This window comes from Corythoichthys intestinalis, chromosome 7, assembly GCF_030265065.1.
Source record: "Corythoichthys intestinalis isolate RoL2023-P3 chromosome 7, ASM3026506v1, whole genome shotgun sequence".
In the NCBI taxonomy this organism is placed as follows: domain Eukaryota; kingdom Metazoa; phylum Chordata; class Actinopteri; order Syngnathiformes; family Syngnathidae; genus Corythoichthys; species Corythoichthys intestinalis.
In genome coordinates, this window is record NC_080401.1 from 26,702,539 (window position 1) to 26,726,028 (window position 23,490).

The 23,490-nt window shown below is 39.9% G+C and overlaps 1 protein-coding gene across 2 annotated transcripts in view; it reads left to right on the forward strand.

Moving 5' to 3' along the window:
* Window positions 1–23,490, forward strand: part of anos1b (anosmin 1b) — a 71,183-nt gene that overhangs the window by 10,425 nt on the left and 37,268 nt on the right. For both annotated transcript variants that reach the window (XM_057842173.1, XM_057842174.1), the window contains exon 2: window positions 18,221–18,268. In XM_057842173.1, the coding sequence (XP_057698156.1) occupies window positions 18,221–18,268 (48 nt within the window). The remainder of the gene's footprint in view (window positions 1–18,220; window positions 18,269–23,490) is intronic.

Genomic DNA, 23,490 nt, shown 5'->3' on the forward strand with positions numbered 1-23,490 from the left:
AAACATTACTTCAATGGAAAAATTTGTTTCAATCAAGAAAAATAGTTTTCAAATGCTTATTTTGTCTCAAATTTATTTTTGCAATCAAAAACAATTTTTTTTTATTGAAGTGACTTTTTGGGGATTAAAAGTATATACTGTATTTTGATTGAACCAACTTTGTTTTTGATAGAAGTAACTTTGTTTTTTGAAGTTAATTAAAGTATGTCACAGTCGCAGCGAATTATTATCTAAAGCTGGTTAAAATTGAAGTTATGTTGTTTTAAGGTGTATGAAATACTTGTTCATGTGCCCCTTTTGATCTACGAGCACACGCCCCTCCACCGGTCTCTGCACGGCACTGCTGAAACACAGTGTGGGTTGACAGAACTCAATATTTTGTTGGGGTGTACAGTGTACTGGAACATATTTCCTCCACACCCTTCTCACCTTTTTAACCCCCGACCCATTTTCATGCCTGTATTTATCATCATCGGTCATTTAGGACAACACTGGATCATTCAGAGATCCTCACTGAACTTCTGGAGTGAGTTTGCTGCACTGAAAGTAAAGGGGCCGAATAATATTGCGCGCCCCACTTTTCAGTTTTTTATTTGTTAAAAAAGTTTAAATTATCCAATAAATGTTGTTCCACTTCACGATTGTGTCCCACTTGTTGTTGATTCTTGACAAAAAAAATTAAATTTCATATCTTTATGTTTGAAGCCTGCAATGTGGCGAAAGGTTGCAAGATTCAAGGGGCCGAATACTTTTGCAAGGCACTGTAGACTAGAGGCACCACTGTATTTTCTTTGAGGTACAGTATTTGCTACAATGGTACTGTACCAAAAGGGTAGTGCAAGACACTGCTGTCCATTGATTGATCAATATACAGGCAGGAAATGGAAACTTTAGTAACGCATGGCAATTCTTACAACACTTGGCTACATTTGACTACTGTCAAGGTTTGCTTTTAGTGTGAGTGCTACATGCTTTCCCTAAGGTTAGTGTGGTTCCCTGGCCCTGTAGTGAGTGGAAGACCTGGAGACATCCTGGCACAATGTGTATTGCATAAGCACATGCATCACTGCATAAAGGGAGTTTGGAATTTGTTATAATTGTTCAAATTCTCATTTTGCAATAGTAATAATCATAACAATACCAGCAATGATCCTACTACTACTACTACTAATAACATCTAATATAATAATATTGGTAATAATATTAATATGACCCCTAAATAAATCCTTGCCATTTACTGTTTAAAAAAAAAAAAAAAAAAAAAATTACATACAATATGTTAAACTATGAGGTATGCGCTCCTGGTGGATGTAGTAATGATTGTGTTTCGAAGGCCAGCACTAAAAAAAACATTTGCGTTTGCAGCGTTAATATGACAATTAAGTATTGACGGATCGCGTGCTGAGCACTATCATCTACATAGCAATTTTTAATAGCAATATTTTCTATTTATTTTCTATTTTCAGCGATAATCCTATATTGATAAACCAGTGACTGAGCACTAGCATCTATACATCTACTGCGATTTATTGACTGCCATGAATATAAAATGCATGTTTTTTTTTTTATAACTTCAGTGTACAAATTCTAATAATATGAGATCAATAAAAAGAAAGAATTTAAAGGTCAAATTTGAAGTCAAAACAAGGGTGAATAGATTAGTTATTCGTAGTGTTATTAATCAGTGGTTTATAATAACTGCTTACTTGAAAAAAAATAACACGGACTCTCAAAACATTACACAAAGTCAAAGCTCTATGTATATTTGTTCATGCATGTACAAATGTACGAGGGGTGGAACAATTTCATCAATCTTGTCACTGTTTGGATTTGTTTAGTGTGTTTTTGTTTAGTTTCATTCTTGATATTGCCCCTGTATTGTTTCATGTTGGGTTGATTTTTGATTTTTTTCTTCACTGTGCTGTCCTTGCGATCACAAATTAATCTCATCTGTTGTTGCCTGATCCTTGTGTGTCTGGCCAGTCAGCTTCCCCTCGATCTCCCGTGCTCAACAGCTGTATCTCGTCTTGGCCTGAACGATATATCATTTGAACATCGCCAATGCGCAACCTTGTTTTTCTGCTTCATGCTAGTACCGCGCCACAGCCTCTCACACCTTCCCTCCTCACCAGTGCAGCTCCCGGTTGGTACTTGAATTTAACGATGATTGACAGGTTTGTAGCTTTGATGTGGCAGAGGAGGCTTGGTAGCTCTATGATCAAAGGCACAAATGTGTTAATCATCTTATAGCTTGTTACACACTAGCGGTAGTGTGCTGTGGCAACTCATTGTGCAAGTAAGAGGCTGGTCTCGGCAGCGTGAGTGAATTTTAGTGGACTCACTCAATGAAGCATTTAATAAAGACAAGCATTTTTCTATGTTGTTCTTGTTTAAAAATAACTCACATTATGAAGGCTGCAGAGTGGTTAGCACGTCCACCTCTGGGATTGTGGGTTAAATCCCGGGTCCAACCTTCCTGTTTGGAGAATGCATATTCTTCCGGTGCCTGCCTGGGTTTTCTCTGGGTTCCTGCCTCTCGCTCGCTCTCCCTCTGCCCTGTGATTGGCTGGCAACTAGTTCAGGGTGTACCCCGCCCTCTGCTTGGAGTTAGCTGTGATAGGCGCCAGCACCCCCGCGACCCTCTTGAGGATAAGCGGTTCAGAAGATGAATGACTGTAATTAAAAATATGGTGTTAAAGGTGATGCAATGAAAAATGTTGTGCGCCTGCATTTGTGATGGTACACTTTCAGAAAAAAGTTATGCGCACCAGTGCAGCCAATGCAAATAGTTAGTGGAGTATAGACCCTACCCACCGACGTCACAAAATCACGTGATCGCTGTATTGTCCCGCCCCCTTGTCCGTCATTTTGTGTCTGTATTATCAATGGTCTCAATTGATCGAGCAATTTATAATGCATTTCATGGAAGACCCGGTGCTTTCGGATGCTTTAAACTCACTGGATGCGTTGCATAAAAGGCGTTATGTGGAAAAGCTTCAGTTTATCCATTCGCCAGATCCATATTTGATGCCTAAATCGATGTTTTTCGACCCGCTGTCTGCGCTGTCTTTGCCTGACATCTGCTAGCTACCCTGAACTGTACAACTATCTTGTCCACACAAAATCAGCCTATTCTCACGAAAGTTTGAAAAACTTTAAGAGCTTGGAGGCTTATAAATACTTCGTTGCTGGTTGGGTGAAACAGGTCCTCGTCCACGAAAATTCGGCAGGAATCTATCTTGTGCTTGGAAAGGTGAGTTACGAAATTTTCAATTCAAAATCTTTTGTTCTTGCTAACATCCACCGTCAAGTCTAATGTATTTCATGTCATTTGTCAATAGAGCTAGGGCTGTTAATGTTTATATGGTTTAGCGATAGCACTCTCACTACATACACACGTGTATGTTGTCGGCGATTAGCCTAGCAATGATCTTAATTGTGGTTGTCAGCCCAAAACCCTCTAAATATATATTAAATGCATCTTACCAGATATATAATGACTACTACATAATCTGTGGTAATCGTTTGGAGCCCAGTTTTCTCGTCGAATTGCAGCAGCCCATCTCGCTCTCTCCTCTCCGGGTCTCTCGGAATCCGGTAGAACTTCAAGTCTCTCCGTCTATCTTCTCTGTTATTGCAAACGACCGCCACACACGCCTTCACCATTTTGATTATTAATGTTAACGAGCAGAAAAACACGCCGTAAATAGGAGGAAAGTAGGTAGCCGTAACAGGTAAACACGATGTGTTGACGGACAATTGGGCGGCACCAGTCAGGAGGGCGGAGTTGTGACGTCACGTGGGTAGGGTCTATAGGCAATATACAGTATATCGTAATGTTAATTTTTTTCTAATATCGTTTAGGCCTATCCCAAACACAGCTAAGAAAGTTATCTGGTGAAAATTATTTTAGTTTCAATATTGCAATATAATATCACAATATATCGCAACCCAATAATAGTTTTTTCCAATATTGTTCAGGCTTAATCTTGTTTTGTTACCCCATGTTTGTGTATTTATACTCCTCAGTTCTTTTCAGTCTTGTTGCATCATTGTCATGTACATGCATGTTTCCTGTGCCCTCACTCATGCTTGTTTTGTCATGGTAAATTGATTTTGTTTCCCTGCCTTTTTGTTTGGTTTTTGTATTTTTGGATCTCCTGTCTTTTGTTTGTCTCTGTATTAATTAAACAATTTGCACCAACGCCCGTCTGCCTTGCCTCGCTTCTTCACCGCACTTGGGCCCACCCATCCTTGTTCCTCGCCTGCTTGTTTTTTTATATCGATATTTTTGATTGATAAAAAAAAATAAAATAAAATAAATAAATAGTTCAGCAACCAAATTGTCAAAAATATCAAAATTGCTGTTGTATTTTTTAAAATTGTTTTAAATGAATGTAACTGATTTTGTCAAAATGTGTAAATAATATCGTAACAAATCGATCCAGGGCCCTTGAACAAAATAAAATAAAATTATGTTGGACTTTGCAAAATTGGCAAATATTGCATCATTGTCCAAGGAATGGTTATTATCGTATTGTCACGAAATTGATTGCTTGCGCCCCTAACTTGTATGTGCACTTTGGCTATTTCGGATTCAAAGCATTTCTCTATTAATAACCACCACTTTGCACAAGAGAAATGAAGAGGAAGTCAGTAGTAATTTGTTATATCCGTAAGTATTTTGTACTATTTACAAGTGCAGAAGCACTTTATTGCCATTCAGTGTGAGTACGAGCCAGCAGGGGATAGAGATAGTTGGACAGTAGCAGTCTTGCTCTAAGCTGCTCTTCTCCTAAAATACAGCCACACAAAAAAGTCACAATACTGAAAGTCCTCCAATGTGAGTCTTTCTTTTTTGTTGAAATAACTGATAGAGTATTACAGTATGTTACACTGCTAACCCAACATTCACCATTGTGTATTCATGAATGCCGTAAAAGTGGTGGGGGAAAAAACGGTCTGATTTATTGTTTCAAGACATAATAAACCAAACTGTACCACACAAAAGCAAAGAATTCTTTTTCCTCTGCAAGATAAGACTTGCTTCATTCACCTATGTGAAGGAAGAAGCGTCTGCCTTTTTCTGCATCAGAGGCCTCCCTGTTATTTGATCGGTTGAACGAGGATGAACAGAGAAATCTTTTGCTGATGTGGGGGTGACTGTCATCTGAAACCTGGTTAAGACATTCCAAGATAGTACTGGACTGTCTCAGAAAATTAGAATACACAATATTCTAATTTTCTGAGACAGTCCTGTACATTAATCCACCATTTAAAGCAGGGGTGTCCAAACTTTTTGCAAAGGGGACCAGATTTGGCGTGGTAAAAATGTGGGGGGCCGACCTTGGCTGACGTCCTTTACATAGAACAATATACAGGACTGTCTCAGAAAATTAGAATATTGTGTATTCTAATTTTCTGAGACAGTCCAGTATAGTGGAACTTCAGAAATTGCATGTTCAAGGGTTCTGCAATTTAGGAATTAATAGCTATGAAGAGGACTCTGGGATTTGTCAATTTGATAAGTAAATTGATTATTCTGGGGTCACGTAACACAAGAAATATCTAATCCTGTATTCCCATCTGCTATAGCAGTGATCCTCAACCGCCGGGCCACAGACCAGTACCGGTCTGTGGCGCATTTGCTATCGGGCCACAGAGTGATAATAAATCATTTGTTTACGACCCCAATCTGGCCTATGACTGTGGCCTTGACGCTTCAATATCCCTGTCTACTCTGTAGAGCAGACATGTCCAAAGTGCGGCCCGGGGGCCAAATGCGGCCCGTGGTCAAATTTCATCCGGCCCCCAGCCTCTGTCATAACATCAATAATGTTTGGCCCGCACACAGATTTATTAATTTGGTCAGCAGTACTGCTTACACATTAAATGGTTATCCTCATTTACCCACTAAAAGGCAGCAGCCCTCTAAGCAACATTACCCCGTGTGACCCTTAACTTCCAATTTTCTAAAATGGCAACAATCAACAACAAAAAACAAAGTTGACTGCGACGGCTGACGCTTCAAGGATAGTTGGAAATTGGACTATTTCTTCACTAAAATACGCAACAATTGTGTCTGCCTCATTTGCAAAGAGACAGTCGCTGTTTCTATAGAGTTCAATGTGAGGCGATATTACCAAACAAGACACGCTGACATGTACGACAAGATTACAGGGAAGATACGCAGTGAGAAATTAAAGCAACTTGAATCTAGTTTAATTTCACAGCAGCAGTATTTTGCAAGGTCCCGAGAGTCGAAAGAGAACGCCACAAAGGCTAGTTGCGAGATTGTTGAAATTATCAATTAAATATAAATAAATAAATAAAGCAAATGTGACACACAGATTGGCTTCCTAAAATTTGCTTAAATATATTGTTCTACGTAAAGGACGTCAGCCAAGGTCGGCCCCCCACATTTTTACCACACCAAATCTGGCCCCCTTTGCAAAAAGTTTGGACACCCCTGCTGTAGAGTAATCCGAGTAAAGCTTTGTGTAGGTTGCCATCTAGTGGTTGGCCGCAATTACTGGTGCGTTTGCACACCTATAGCAGCCCATAGCCTCTCAATGTAAACAGTAACTTTAGCTGCTGTCAGTGGTGTGCTGCGGGCAGCGAAGTCTTTGGACAGCTTTTCATGGGGAAAAGGCCAACTGCTGAGCCAGAGGAGGAGCCTACAACCAAGTCCATTTTGCATAATGCTAAAAGCTAAAAAACAAGGCAACACAAGCGAATGCACTGAAAGCATCATACCTCAAGTCAAACCGTATTGCTAAAGCCAAGAAACCTCATTATGCTTGCGACCACAGACATTTGCCGTCAAGTTTTAGGAAAGGCCACTGTTAAAAAAAAAGGTTGATTCAGCGCATGGTGAGTTCATTTTCCCTGCACTTAATTGTCACGTGCGCTCATGTGCTAACATATTGCACCAGGCTTCCGTCACAAAGTCTGTTCTGTCATGTGCCACCATATTGCATCACACTCATGCATCACAAAGGTTTCCATCATAACTCATTTGCTCACAAAAACGTATAAATACGCTCTATTTTTCATTGTTTCAGTGTCTCAAAAACGTATTTATACGTCTTTTACGTTTTTTTTTTTTGACAAGAGGCATCACTAGGTTCTGTTCCACCTAAACTGGATAAATTAAAAAAATAGCAATAAAACTGGCCACTGGAGGGCAGTAGCGCATTTTGTAAGAACTCATCTCGGGCCAAGAAAGGAAGTGAAGAAAAATAGTCAGGAACGGGAAGTTGGAGGGATCTTGTGAAGACGCGTGAGAATTTGAGAAAAATGTGGAGAACGATCGGGAAAAAAAAGGCAAACGACACTGGAGGAGTGTTTCGAAAAGAAAACAAAACCATTGTCAAAGAAGGATTCAAAAAAATATATCTTGATGAGATAGACTGTAACGGCCACAACAGCGTCAGGTTCCACACGCATTCTGCGGAGCTCACGTTGCGTTACTCCTGAACCCGAAGTTGAAACCAACGATGAAGATGATGAAAAAGTGAGACCGATGTTGAGCCGGACTCATCAGATTACTGGGAGCCACCTCATTCAACTGGGAGCAGCCGAGAGCCTTCCCCGTTGTTATGCGCACAAATAGTTCAACAGTTTAATAGTTTAGTTATGTGTAAATAAATTTTTACTTTGCGATCAAAAGCTCTATTTGTCTTGTTGTTTATGTTATTTTGTCGAATGAAAACATTATTCAGATGTTTTGGGATGACACAAAAGTGAAAAATAGCTGTGTTAAAGTCAAAGTTATGTTTGAAATGTATCAACTGTCCATTACCGCTTGACCTGATTGTTTCCTTTGCCTGTCAACATCAATCAAGTTCTGTGTCTGCGATACGCAACTGGTTCCTCCACAAAAAACCCCACATTACACCTTTCCCTGGTGCAAAAAAGGTTTGGGACCACTGTACTATAGGCTGCTTACACACAATGTTTGCACTCCCGACATGGCGGTGAACAAAACTCCCACCAAGAAACAGAAAGCACGAGATGAACTATAGTCAAACCCCATGATTTGGAATTTGTCATGCTCATAGATTATTGGGATAAATACATCACACACTAGATGATCCCGAAAAATAGTGTTCCAGATAGGCGTGTGAATCTTATCTCTATTTGTATCATCTCCATTCACAGTCTACGGTCTGATTAATAATAATAGTAGGATTAATAAAAAATAGTAAACGATTCCAACTGATTCAATCCGATTCATTTCAATACAAAGTCACCCTTTGATCCCAAATACTTGTGTTTCTGAGAAAAAAAATTAAAAACAAATAGTTTATGCAGTGTGAATGCAGTATCAGCTTAGTTGTTGGCTTCTTCTACAGACCCAGTTTTCTTTTTGCATTATTTGTTGTGGTTCCTCTGCGTTCTATGAAATCCTTGAATTAGAAGTCACAAACTTTTCATGATGTTTGTTATTGTTCAGGATTTGGCCCTGCACAAACCCAAGCACCAAAGTATACACATGGGTAGAGCAATTAAGGACCTCTGTCGGGAAAGATTAGACCTCAATATGAGCTTTTTGGGAAGAACTTGTGATTTCTGGTGAGTGGAAGTTAGTCATGATACATTTGCAACCATTCATGCACACACACTCACACATGGTGTAGTGGTGTTTGTCTCTGGTCATCTGGAACTGATTGGGTAATGCCTCATGTTCAATAGACTTTCTACTACACCTCACCACAACACCCACAAAACCACATGCACCCTACCCTTAGTTGTTTAGGGCGCGCAGACAAGCTTTATTGATCCATCAGGTCCAAGTGTGATTTCTATTTCTGTCCTCATCTGTACTGTGCATGATGAATGCACACATATTTAAGTGTGCACCATATGTGTTTTCTTGCGATTGCTATTTATTTATTATACTTGAACAACTTTAAGGACACATATTAACACCGGATAGAAGGGAGGCCTTTTAATTGAAGTCTTTTTGTTCATGAAGTCAGTTCTTGTGGTCTTTGAAGAAACATCTCGATTTGCATAAATGCAGGGGTGAAATTGGGCCAGAACGGTCAGGAACTCAGTTCCTGTATAAGATTCAGGGCAGGAACGCAGTTCCGGTATAAGATTCAGGGCCGGAATGCTGTTCCGGTACATGGTGCTTTGATTCCAAAAATATGACGGCTACTGTCAAAACGTTATGTTAAAAAAATAGAAAATTTAAATGCTAAGCTGCCACACATGCATTTCATCTCCAAGAAGAAAACAATCTACCAACAACAGATTTACATACACAAGTGTTAACAATAAGCATAATAAAGTGCTTGTGTAGCGTAATCCGTTTCCACCGATATTTATTATTTATTTTATTCCACGGACGGAATGGAGGTTTCCCTAGCTGCTGCAGTTATCCGAGTCCGACGATGATGAGTCACATCAATGCGCGAATGCACACGGCAATTGGCTGACATACTGACATGTGATCAGCAGAGATAGTTAGCTCTGTTTGGTTCAAATGTGCATGTTTTCTGGAACAGCAACAACAACAACAACAAAAAGTTTTTTGAATTGATGCGTCAAAAAAAGGGCAATGCAACAGAAAATGGATCAAATCTTTAAGAGCAAGGAAAGAGTTGAGGAGGCTGATTTATCATATTTAGTTTTATTTGCTCTAATGGTGAGGTTCAGAACATCTTACCTGTCAATGTTCACTTTGGACTTATATTTGTTCATTCATGTTAGGCTACTTATTCATTAGGATTTAAAAAAGTCAATGTTTGCACGATCTTTAAAATATATTCCATTTCACTCTGCATAATATAAGTCATTTGTATTTTTCTGAATGTATGTTACTTATATCTTTATTATTAAAAAAAAAAAAAAAGCAAAAGTAAATGTTTACATTGACTTCAATTTTAATATGCATCATATGTTCTTAAGTAGTTAAAATTGAGATTTGGCATTTAGTATGTTAGGAAATGAGGGCAAATAAAAATTAGGAGATGGAGGTTGGGGTTATTGCTGTTTTTGTTAACTTTTATTTTGAACATCATTGAAAAAATACAATTTTGAATGGAAATCAGTTTTTGTATGTCTTATAGAAATACTGTGCCAAAACAGTTTTCTTTGCATTTCAGTAGTTTTAGGAGGTTTCACCCCCCCCCCCCCACCCCCACACACACACACACTCAAAAATAAATAAATAAACAACTAAACAAAATTTCTGGCTCCGTGGGGACCTTCACTTCGGGGAGTTCCGGCAAGAAATTCAAGCCACTTTCACCCCTGCATAAACGTCAATCTAATCTATGAAAGTGAGCGCAACTTCTTAGTTACTGATTCCAGTTTAATAAACACTTCCGCAATGAAATTGTTGGGAAAAAAACCCCCCTCAAAGATGACGTTATTTAGTCATTATATAAATCAATGTAAAGCCACTTTATTTTGCATTTTTATTTTCTAATGATCACTTCTACAACATTCCCTAATCCAATTACTGTTGAAATATTTTTAGAACCGGCCCACAGAATACTTATGATCCTTGAGGCCTCCCTGGTCCCAGCGGACATTATGATGGAGGCACCAATATTTTGATGTTTTATTCACCTTCCTGTTTTTTTTTTTTTTTTTTCATTTTTAAATTTGTAAAATGATTTATAGCACATTTTATGCCGTTTTATTCTTCATCATTTGATCAGTCATTTTCTGATCATATACTCTAAATTAAAATGATTAGTACCGGAATTTTCAGACTATAAGCCGCTACTTTTTTCCCTCATTTTGAATCCTGCGGTCTATACTCCAGTGTGGCTTATTTGTTGATTTATTTGGGTTAAGACTGCCATAAGACCGTCATAATGATGACATGAAATTATCATGGGCATTAATGAATGCTTATGACAGATGTCATTAAGTGTCATCCGGAAAATTATGTCGCTTGCTCCTTTTATGTCCAGCTCGGATTTTTTACATCCCATCAAAAGTGAGATAATTTTCCGTATGACACAAAATTATGTCTTTCATAAGCATTCATTAAAGCTCATGAGAGTGTCATGTCATAATTATGATGGTCTAATGACAGTCTTATGGTACCACTGTCAAATAAAGTGTTATAAATTCCATAACTAGCAATTAATGAAACAAATAGAACAGTAACAGTAAATAATGAGCACAGAACATGAATTTATTATTTACATCTGTAGCGCTGCAACGCATGCTAGGAGGCATGATGGATGACAACAGTGTTGACAGCAGTGGCAGCAGAGGTTGACTGTCTCTCCTAAGAGAACAGTGATGGCCAAATGAAGCTTTTTGAAGCAATGAAGCTTTGCAGCCAATTGGATCAAAGCTTCATTGTGGTTCATTTGGTCTTATGACAGTCTTATGATGCGGCTGTTAAATAAAGTGTAACTGGTTAATATCTTTTGGTGTAAATGTCCCATAATACAGTGAAGACATCTGCGGCTTATAGTCTAGTGCGGCATATCTATGAACAAATGCCGTTTACATGTCAAATTTGATGGGTGGCTGCTTATAGTCAATTGCGCCTTATAGTGCGAAAATTACGGTATCTATAGTAGTAGTAATTAGTTTCTTACATAGTTGTAAAACACTGACTGTTAATTCTATGATGAATTAGGCTGATCTTCATCTGACAATGTCTCATTGTCGCAACGTCGTCTGATTGGCATACCTAACAAACGACAGTAGCATTGTGATTTTCCTCTATAAATACACTACTGTAAAGCCTGAGTTATACTCCCGCGTTGCGGTGACGGCGCAGCGACTACGGCATCATTTGATATTCGATGGCTCTCCGTCCAGGTGACGCGTTGTTCTGTAATTCACCGCCAAGCCACTAGAGGGGTGTGGCGTTATGTTTGTATGGTTTTTGTGGTATACTTGTTGACTTCCTCTTGTCTAGTTTAACGGAGAAAAAAAATAAACAATGCAAGATGGAACGCTTGAATGTGGATCTTCAGCTCATCAACATTAAATAAATGTTGATCATACAAATGTTGAGGCGTAGGCGACGCAGAAGACGGTTTTGAGGCGGTCTGTCCAACTTTTGATGCCGCATAGAGTTCTAGCCTCGGGTGGAAAACAGTTAGCTGTAGCGGCTAGCTTCAAACCGGCGTCGAGCACTGCGTCCAGTGTTTTGTCCGAGGTCTGCAAAGCCCTCCAGCCCGATTTGTTTGCCGTGTAATACAAACAGCCAGTGGGAAGCCATAGCAGATTTCTGGCGTCTATGGAATTTCCCAAACTGCGCTGGAAGCCTTGATGTTAACGTTATCATAAAAGCACCGTGGCACTCTCAATCAGTGATGATGTATCGTGTGTGACCTGTCTGTTGTTGAAAATGAAACATCAAAACAACTCTTTTGACACCACGCCTGTGCTTTATTCTTCATATACTTGAAGTGTGACACGTAAATAAGTCACAGACTCATGGCAAACATAGGTACACAATAAATGATGAAGTGCACAGACCAAAAATACGACATAAAGTGATAAAAAGCTTGCAGTTTTTGGCCGACTGGGTCGCCGCTTTGAGTGGCCATTCGATTCCGAACACACACATACTGCACTTGTCTTGGTGGTTCTTCCATTTTTTAAATTAAATCGCTAGCTGACCTCCAGCCCCGTATTTTCAGCAATCTCCTCCCACGAATTGCTAGCCATTTGGCAATCTTCATAATGTCTTGACAAGACATTGTAGAAGCTGTCGTACTTGCTCTTCGTTGATACTCTCGTCGGCTTGGTCCATTTTTGCGTGTAGAAAATTTTTTTTTTGAGAATGGCGGTGATTTCACCCTGAACCATAAACAAAACTGTGAGCGGACCAATCATAGTCCATTTCCACTACGTCACACGCGTTGACACGATGTAAAGTCAGAAAAAAAAGAAGGACCCAGGGAGGCTACGGTGCAGGGTCGTAAATCGGGTCTTCGTTGACGGCGCAGGTCTGACGCGGACACATAACTCGGCCTTAACATTTAAACTTCTAAATGTCTTGTGATTTTTCCTCCTTCTCAAATTGATACAACTCAGTCTGATAAATGGTATTTCTTCAATCATGGTGTCTTTTAGTTCAGATTTTTTTTCTCCCAATACCACCCTGTTTAACCACACGGGCAGGGCAGTTTGTAAACTCAATTCCTAACATGCAGCTACTGCAAGAGTCTTCTTGAGCACACCCCAAAAAGTGTTCTTAATTTCCTCTTTAAGCCATGGGCGATGCTACAGGGGGTGTAAAGCCCCTACTAACTTGAAAAAGTCGACACCTTGAGGAGGGAAGGCGTCATTACCATAATGTAAACAATACAAAAGAACTACACCTCATCTCCAGACAGTATGTGTGTTTGTTTGTACTTAAGTGTTGACGATGTGGTCACATGCTGGGATATCTATAAGTATGATGATATGTTGAGTTTTTCCTATTGGTTAAGAAAATGTGACTGGATGACGTGAGCAGTTCTCAGATTTTCCAGTAGTTATGGGTGGCCATGTAGTTATATTATGGCACGTCTATGATTAACTCTGCTCTAGACTACCATTCTGTGAAGTAGTAGGAGTACTGTAAATCTACTTTAAGATTTATGATTAAAATCATACATCACATATAAATTCTATACATATTTCTCTGATGTCCATACTCTGCTTTGTGCATTGGTCAGAAAATGAGTCCAATTATATGCTTTTCTAGTGGTGTACTGCGTACATTACATTCAGCCCGATACGCACTTTAGGTGGAGCGGCGCTAAAATGTGTGCATTCCCTGTCAAATGGCTCTACATGTCTGCTGTAAACAATTTGAGTAACCTTAACGCGTAACCTTAACATAGTACGTTACACGAAAATCTCGGCATTGAAAACTAATAACACGACACACTACAGCAGGGGTTTTCAACCCAGTCCTCAAGGCACACTGTGGGTCCTGGTTTTTGTTCCAGCCGATCCAGCAGAGACAGTTGAACCAATGAGGCTTCTGCTAAAACAAGCCACACCTGACTGCAATCAACTGATTGCACTTGTAAAACACCAGATTGGGGAAAAAGTGTTGTCATCTTGTTTGGTAAGAATGAAATCCTGCACCCACAGTGTGCCTTAGTGGAATAGGTTGGGAACCCCTGCACTACAGGATCATCGTTTTACTTTCTCTTGCCATACATGCACTCACTGTAGGATTTAAAAAAAAAAAAAAAACGGAGGTTATGCAGTCTAAAAGATTCTATCCAGATTGAGTTGGGGCCAAAGAGGACAAGAAGGGAGTTGGCTTTGACTTGCTTTGTTGAATGAGTCGCAATTCAATAAACACAAATATGTACAAGTTGACACACAACTAATTAGGAATACGTTCTCACCGCAGGTCAATTCCTTTGCCCCTATTTGCTGATGTATTTACCAAACATATCTGATATTTTTTTTTTTATGCAGACCACTACAATTCCGATTTTTTCGTATCCAACCTGGTTCTCTTTCATGTGTGAATATAAATCACCCTTTGCACTATGAACGCTCATCGGTACTCATCCTCTATACTTCATCAACGAGTGAAACTGTTCGACAAAACACAACAGACAAGAACGAGCAGTGACTTGACAAGGCGCCAAAATATCTTTTGCTTCTGTATGACAAATGTGAGGCTATTATGTTAAAATAATTTTTGGCTCTGACCTCTCGAAAGGACTGTATTTAATATATTTAAAGACATGTGCGCATGACGTCATGGATGCATTCCCTTTACACTGCGAGTCGTTTATGTTGTGCAATATGAACAGCTACACAAAAAATCGGAAGTTAACAAAAATCCGAATTGTGGATCACTCCATGTGGTGTGAACGTTGCCTAACACTAATCAATCGGCGACCAGACTGTCCTTTTTTTCCCGCATCTGCCCACTGTTTTAAAGACATTCACCCACACAGTATTTACAGATAATGTATTTAGAATAATATACAGTATTCATACAAAAAGGATTATATTAAAACTCATAGTAATATGAGGTTAATTCATTTTTACTCGTCAAGCTGGAGTGGCAGCTGTCGAGTACTTTACATATGAACAGTAAAGACATTCGCAAACTCTAAACCAATAAAATATACTATCAAAGCGAGTTCAATATTTAATTATTTGTTTGTATTTATCATAGTAATCGTCAAGAAGAGGATTTATTCATATAGGTATTGTTTTGTGTATCTATTATGTAAGTGTTGGTTTTGTGAAAGAAATGATGGTAAGTCCTTGGTGAGTAAGGAACAGAATTAATATTTTATATAAACTCCTTACAGATGTGGATGTGTTTAACCCTCCTCTTTATGGTCTCAGGTCTTTGATAATAATATATGAAATATTTTGTTCAGGCAGAGTTAGTGTTAAAGTGAGACTGGAAGGGCACATCACGAGTTCATACGGATTGGACATCACAGAGCATTTGACTGATAGAATTCCATCGTGAAGATCTAAGATGAGTTTAATAGTCTCTCGAATACAAGGTTGACTACATTCATCTGGCACAACTACAATGGCATTCTTGTGAAATGAAAGGAATTTGAAGCTGAAGCCAAAAGCAGTAAAAGCAGTGAGATCTTCCATCAAAAACTCAATCCTGAAGGAGTACAATAAAATGGTGACACAATAGCCTTGTTTAGACTGGCAGCCAAAATCTGATTTTTAGCCAATCCAGTTTGAAACTGGATGGCTCTTTTTTTGTCTGAACAGTCCCAAAACACAGGAATCAAATGTTTGCAAGACTGATTAAAACCACATACAGGAGGTATTTTCAAATCAGATATGTATCAGATGCTTCTCAGTCTGACCAGCCCACACGGGTTTTGACTGTCCTTGACGTCACTCTATGCTGCCCGATGCCTTTGTTGCCACAGCAACAAGTCAGGTGTGTCAATAATGTGACCCAGTCTGAACTAGCCCAAATCTGATTTGGACACTTGCTAAAAATAGTGTGAACAGTCAGCCCTGAAAATCAGATTTGAGGAGGAATCCCATTGGAATCAGATATGCCTGTAGTCTGAATGCAAAGAATGGGTGTTGTGGTCCCTTTTAATCACATATTTTACAACAAGTCTAATTTTACAGTAACATACCCACCCCATCCTATCGCTTATTCTGGTCAGTGTCGCGGAGGGCTGGATCCCATCCCAGTTGACTTTAGGCAACAGATGGACTACATTCTAAACTGTTTTCCAGTCAATCGCCAAACAACCATTCTCACTCACAATCTTCCCATTACTGAGTGGAAACTGATCACACACCGCCTGTACCAAAATCAGACAAGTAGTGGCATCTCTGTTCTGGTAGCTTCAGAAGAGTTAACACATGTATGTATTTTTGCACAAACAAGTCCACCTTTTACTCAAAAGTCATTTGAGTGTTAACGGCCTGTGTCTTTGTTAGCATTACAGCCACTAACCCTCTAAACTCAAACCTTTGTCACTCAACTTTAGCCCTTCACAACAGAGTTACAATGGTCGCTTACTGAAGTAGAACTGCAAAGGCCGAGCTATGCTCCTGCGGCAGACCTATATGCCGTCAAGGCAGACCCGATTTACGCCCCTCCGCCGTAGCCTGACGTGCAACTCCACAGATTCTTGACTAGGCGTCACGTCAATGCGTGGTGAAATGATGCAAATGGACTGTGATTGGTCCGCTCAGACTGTTGTTTCCAGTTCAGCGCGAAATCACAACCATTTTCAAACATTGTTGTGCTACACGCAAAAATGGACCAAGCCAACGAGAGTATCATCGAAGAGGTCCGCAAGTACGACAACCTCTACAATGTTTAGTCAAGACATTATAAAGATTGCCAAATGGCAAGCAATTCGTGGAAGGAGACTGCTGAAAATACGGGGCTAGAGGTCAGCGATTGCATAAAAAAAAGGGAGAACCTCCGAGACAAGTATGTGTGTATTTGGAAGCGAATGGCCACACGAAGCGGTGACACAGTCGGCCAAAAACTGCCAGCTTTTTATCACTTTATGTCGGATCTTTGGTTGGTGCTCTTTATCATTTATTGTGTATATAAGTTTTCTGTGAGTCTGTGACTTACATTTTACACTTCAAGTATATGAAGAATAAAAGTGTCTAAAGAGTTGTTTTGATGTTTAATTTTCAACAAAAGACAGTTCACACACTTGATACATCATCACTGATTGAGAGTGCCTCGGCGCTCTTATAATTACGTGTCTACCATCAAGGCTTCCAATGCAGTTTGGGAAGTTCCATAGCCGCCAGAAATCTGCTATGGCTTCCCATTGGCTGGTTGTAGGACACGGCGAAGAAACACAGCTTGCTGGCTTCCACCTGATGCTAGAATTCGTAAACTGCCAGTCTCTGTGTGGCATCAACAGCCGGACAGACCACCACTGCAACTTTTTTCTGCTTCGCCTGTGCCTCAACATTTGTATAATCAACATTTGTTGTTAAAAAAAAACAAACATTTGTGGTTCAATGTTGATGATCTGAAGATCCACATTCAAGCGTTCCATTTCTGTTGGCATTGTTGTATAATTGGAAGAAAACTAGAGGAAGTCGACAAGAGTCCTCCAAAACCGTGCAAACACAACGCCACACCCCTCCAGTGGCTTGGCGGTGAATTACAGAGTAACGTGTTCCCTTGCCGCAGAACTATCGAATGCTCATTAACGCCGTAGGTTCTACATCGTCGCTACGCCGTCACCGCGATGCGGAAGCTTAATGTGTGTGTTTGAGCATTTGTTGAAACTAAGTTTTGGAGAGAAATAAGTTCTTTAATGATGACTAAACCCTCTCATGAGTGAGCTGTTCTTAGCTTCAAACTGGCTCATCTCTTTGCACTCATCTACACACGTACACAACAGGACAACTCCGACTAAGTCACAATGTTTGACCAAATGAAGTCTCTTCAGCCATTTATTTTGAACTCAGAGCCTAACAGTTTAGTGTATCTGTCTACATGATGGTTCAAGTTATGTAATTTAATCTTTTAGTAGCAGCGTTTTGCGTTCTTTCCTGCTGTAAATTAAAGTGACATTACGTGTCACCCATAATTGTGTAAATGGTAAGAGTCAAGCATAAATCACACATTGGCCTAATTAAAGAACAAAATGTGTGACATTTTTTAGGATGGGTGTTTAGGGATTTCAACTTGGTGTTAAGTGACTTTTACCGCTGACCTTTTTGGAGCAGACAGCAGTATTTTTGGTGAATGCGTTGTTTATCCTTGTAAATGTGTCTTCTTTCCTAGAGTGACCAAGTTCTCGTTTGGTGTGAGAATCAGAGACGCTGTGCACAGGTAAGAAGCCATACATTTGTTCAGCTACAAAACGGAATTAAACTCAATAACCTCATTCTAGTCATGCAACATGTTGTTTGGGTTTATTTCCCATAAACCTCCATGGCTGCTCTGTTATTTATTGTCGCAGCAATTCTTGACTAAGATTTGTGAATATTGAATACTTTCATCATAATGTTAGAATACTTTAATCGTTGAAAGACTGCTTTTTTTGTGTGTTAACGAACTGTGTCCACTTTTATATTTGCTTAACCCATGTACAATCCTTTGAACAGTGTTCCAACTGTGGCAATGTCTTTGTTGGCTGTTTGTATTCACAAGATTTTATAACAGTTTTTCCCAGCTGGAATTCATATTTCATTTTTGTCATTTTCCATTCTGTGCTACAAATCTGCATCAACGGCCAAACTCCCAGTGCTATGTGATGTAAATCTCAGAATGGTGGTCAAGAATGTACAATGTCTTTCTGAATTTAGTATGGGCAGTGTCGCACTGTGCAAAACCTATAGAGTCAAATATTACGCACAGTGTACAGTATCAGGCAAAATGCCACCGTAAAACATTCAGGAGTTTTTTCAATCAAGACCAACTGAAACCAATTTCAGGTGTGAGCAAAATGGTACCTGCCATCAGATCTTTTAGTGTCTTAAACCTTAGTATCCAGGTTTGTACAAACTCTGCAAAAAATGTTATACCCTAGTATTGGTACCATTAAAGATGCCTACCATGGAAAAAAATATTTCATTAACGTATCAGCCAACAGATGCCATTGAATTGCAGCAGACTTTAAATTAGTATCGATAATCAGGTATGGGCCGTTTATATTTGATGAAGATATTTTGGCAGAAAAGCAGTTTCATACCTTTTCTCATGTTAGAATGTCTCATATTTGCTTAGCCAAATGTTTTTCGTATATTTAACTTGACATGTTCTTGTAGATACGTTAAAAATTTCCCCTCATTCCAAGTAGATGGGAGTCCTGTTACGTCCGCGAATACGGAAATAAGGTTGGACCAAGCAGCAGGCAACAAGCGGGGATGGCGTACAAGGGTTTATTAATCATAAACGAAAAAAACAACACGCAATTGCGGAAAGGTAGAACAAATAAAAAGGGTCCGTGACAGGAGGTCGACGGGGCTCAATAATACAAGGGTTTATTGAGCACTAACGAAAAACAACACGCGATTGCGGAAAGGCAGAAAAAACAAAAAGGGTCCGTGACAATAGGTCGACGGGGCTCAATAATACAAACTCGAGGGTAACTAAGACAATAGGCAGAGAGCCGGCAAAATACAAATACTCAAATACCTGCACAAGGTAGAGATTCAACGGAGGGCAGCACACAAAAAATCCTAGGCAGGGAATAAGCGAAAGTAGCAAGGCTATAGTGCGAGAATCTAATGGCGATCAGCAAGCAATATCTCGACAGCTTTCTTCGGGATCAGCCGTGCTTAAATGCTGTGTTGATGAGCCTGCATTGAGTGCAGGTGCGACGTCAGGAACGCCCCCCCACTAGTGTTGTATCGGTCACGAACGATTCGGTCTTTTTGAACGAATTGTTTGGGTGAACGAGACCGAACTAATCACCATCTGCACTGATTCGTTCTATGAAGTTAGGGCTTGTTCGCTGCGTGGGAGGGCGTTGAGCAAGCGGCAGCGTCTTCTGACATCACACACGACCAATCAGACGCCAGCCTCATCGCGGGCAGGGGAGGGAGCGGAAACAGAATCAGGGCGTCTGTCACTCACTTCCACGTGTAGCTAATAAGCAGCCAGCGTGCACGCAAGGGGGCAAGACTGAGTTATGTCACTTCCCGTTCAGTGACTCGGTCCTCCGGTTCCTAACCTAGCTTGCTGCCAACTTGACTTTCCAGTAAAGCGGTGAACGAGTCAAAAAATGGAAGGAAATGACTTTGTCACATATTTGTTAATGTGGAGCCTATCAAATGCTGCTCAAACAGACAAAACACCACACAAATCTAGCGAGCATGGTTTAGTGTACTACTCAGGACTACCTATGACTGACAACATACTATCAAATTTACAGTAGTTAAAACACGGTAGCTAAAAATAAATAAATAAAAAAACCACGGGTAGCTACGAGGCAAGCAAAAGTGAGCTGCGGTCGCGTGACGGCACTCACGGCAGTGAAGGGGGCAGAGAACTGTCACTATATGGAGGCTTCATGGCAGCGTTATTTACCTCATATGCGCACAGAAAAAATATTTAGTATTATCACCATAATACTGATTTGCAATGAAACTGTATATACATGTCAATTTTTTCCGACTGTTTTATTTATTTATTTTTTCGTGTCAGAGCGTGTCGGGTGTTGATTTGACAAATTACGTCCATCCGTCCATCATGTGCTACTCAAAAACAACGCACGCGGACACGGGAGATGTCGCAATATGTCTACATTTTTCTTAACAGACTAATGAGAGTAGAAAGGCAACATCGTAAAGAGCAAACAATTATTTCTCGTCAGCTTTTGACAATCTGAGATGAGGGGGCGACAGGGGAGCTGACCGGATTATTTTATTTGTTAATACCAGTGCAAAAATTCAATACGATCATCTTAATACTGATTTGCAATTAAACTGTCGAATATCAAAATGTAGTATTGTTTTTATTTCAGAGCAGCACATTTGACAACTAGCTATTTACACTTCAGTTTTAACAATAGTGACCTAAAATAATAGTGATGAGCATAAAAACAAAAATACAACAGAGCGAGAGGTAAATATGATGTGTTGGTCGTTCCATATTTAGAAATTAAACTTTCGATTTATTTTTATTTTCGTGACAGCAAGCATGCTGCGTTGGCTGGTAGCATATGTGATCAAGATCATGCTAAAGAAAGTCTGTGCGCCCCCGACCCCAAACCCCCACTCCCCCCACAAAAGGAAAATGTTTAACCGTGTCCTAAATCGAAATGCAAGCACGAGCCGTGACTTTGAGCCCATAGAACTAGGACAGACGACGCGGAAGTTCTCCCTCGCTTTTGCAGCAGCAGGAGGGAGACGAGGCCGTCTGTGAAAGCAGAATGATACCGCCTGTCACTCATTTCTGAAACTACGACGAGTGGTGCCTGTGTGCAAGAGAGGGAGGGACCAAGCAATGTCACTTCCCGTTCAGTTATACTGCGAAGCAGTCTTTGGTGATTCGTTCGGCAACGTCACTTCCCGTTCAGTAACCGAACGATTCGTTTGGGCGGGGAGGGAGATGAGGGGGGCGAACGATTCGTTGAACGATTTGTTTGAACGAATCTTTTTACTGAACGAACCGGAATGGATTCGTTTACTCAAGTGAACGACAGATCCCGTCACTACCCCCCACAGTGAGCTCTGTAACGAAACATAATCTAACCAGCAGCAGAACGTGACAAGTCCCAGATGACCATATATTTTTACCGAATTATGAATTTTTTGTATCAGAGCTTAGTTTCAATATGACATACCAGGTCATTAGTTTGGACTCAGGAAAATAAATAATTCATATTTCAAAGGTTGTAGTAAATTTTACAGACTAAAGGATCAAGGGGAGCAATAATGACAAAGCTAATATTGGTAATCTGGGCTTCATGAAGTGTCGTGTTTTATCTATTCTTTAGTTACATCATTCACAGACTTTCTATATCAAAGACACACACACCAGGCAGATGTTGTACCAACACATATGGTTTTTGTAATATCACCTGCCAATCGATGAAAACCTCACTTGGCAGTTCACATTGCCTCAACTCCAACCCACCCCTCACTTGCCCATCTTTTCTATTTTGCCCCTCTTTTATCTCTGTACTTCTCTCGCAGTCAGGTCTTCACTTACATACAATAGAAAAAAATAATTTGTACCAGGTGTGAGACAGTAGGATGCCCCCCCTCCCCAACAAATAGTTCGAATCAGCTCATTCCCTAACCCTTGTGACCGATCTTATGTGGCACCATCTTCCATCGGCAATTTACATACAAGTACAAAATCATTTGGCTTTGGATTTTACCATTGTCATTGATCAATAAGGTCACCCAAAAATATAATAGAGCAACATTATTATTATTATTATTATTTTTTAAATTATAACTAAAATGTAAAGATTACAAGTCTAATCGCTATTGAGTTGTACTTCTACTTACGAAATTAACTGGTTCTGGAAGTAGTTTCATAGCCTGAAAATTCCATGTGTAGAAACCCGTTTTCCATGTAAATGCCCTCATCCGTTCCAAGCCCCCCAATATTTAGACATAAATATTTGATCAAGCACAAAAATGCATCAAAACATGTAACAAATACATGTTACAATGCGATTATATTGCACAATAAACAAAATGAGAGTTGTGCATAATGAAAAAACAAAGAATAAAAGACAATACACTCACATAAAGCTGTCAGAACACCTCATGGCCCGAGGGGCAAATGAAAAGGACGCTGGGATACACACATACACATACAGTAGAGGTCCCTCTTACCCAAATGGAGGCCAGAAAGATGCTCGACAATAGCCAAAGGCATAACAGCTATAAGTATGTTCAGTTTATTAAACTCTGGGAGCTGCGAGTAGCAACCCATGCTGTATTTTTGCCTTTCGTATCCTGAAATTTCTTCCTAACAAGAGGCAATATTTTCCTGTTGAAGCGTGTCGTAACTTGAAAATTCCGTATGTAGACACATTCATAACTGATTGATGAGACCTCCCGAAAGGACCATATTTACTTCTGTAAACACTACTGTACGTCATGTGACGATGTATCATGTGTAGCAGTGCGCATGTGTGTGATGTCACGGACGCATTCTTTTCACATTGCGTGTCGCATATGTTTTTTTTTTTTTTTTTTAATGAACAAAAAATTGGAATTTACATGAACTCAGAACTGGGCATTACGCCTGCAGTGCTAACGTAGCCTTAGTTCCCCTGCTTTCTTGTTCTTCCTTTGTTGAGTTATTGTAGATATCATGCCTGTGTTCCAGTCTTTTCCTGCTCTTTCATTCTCCCCTTTCTTATTAGGTTTATGCCGTATGCCACTGGTTTGCAGTAATACTAGTTTGCAACGGCCCCCAGCCTTGCCTCCTTGCAGCCACAAAGTGACATTTACTGTAGTAAAAGTTCTACTTTTTGCAAAATACCATGCTACGTGTAGACAAGGCTCTTACAGTGGGACCTCGACATACGAATTGACTTCATTCATGGACCTTGTTTGTAAGTTGAAATGGTCGGGATTTTCCCA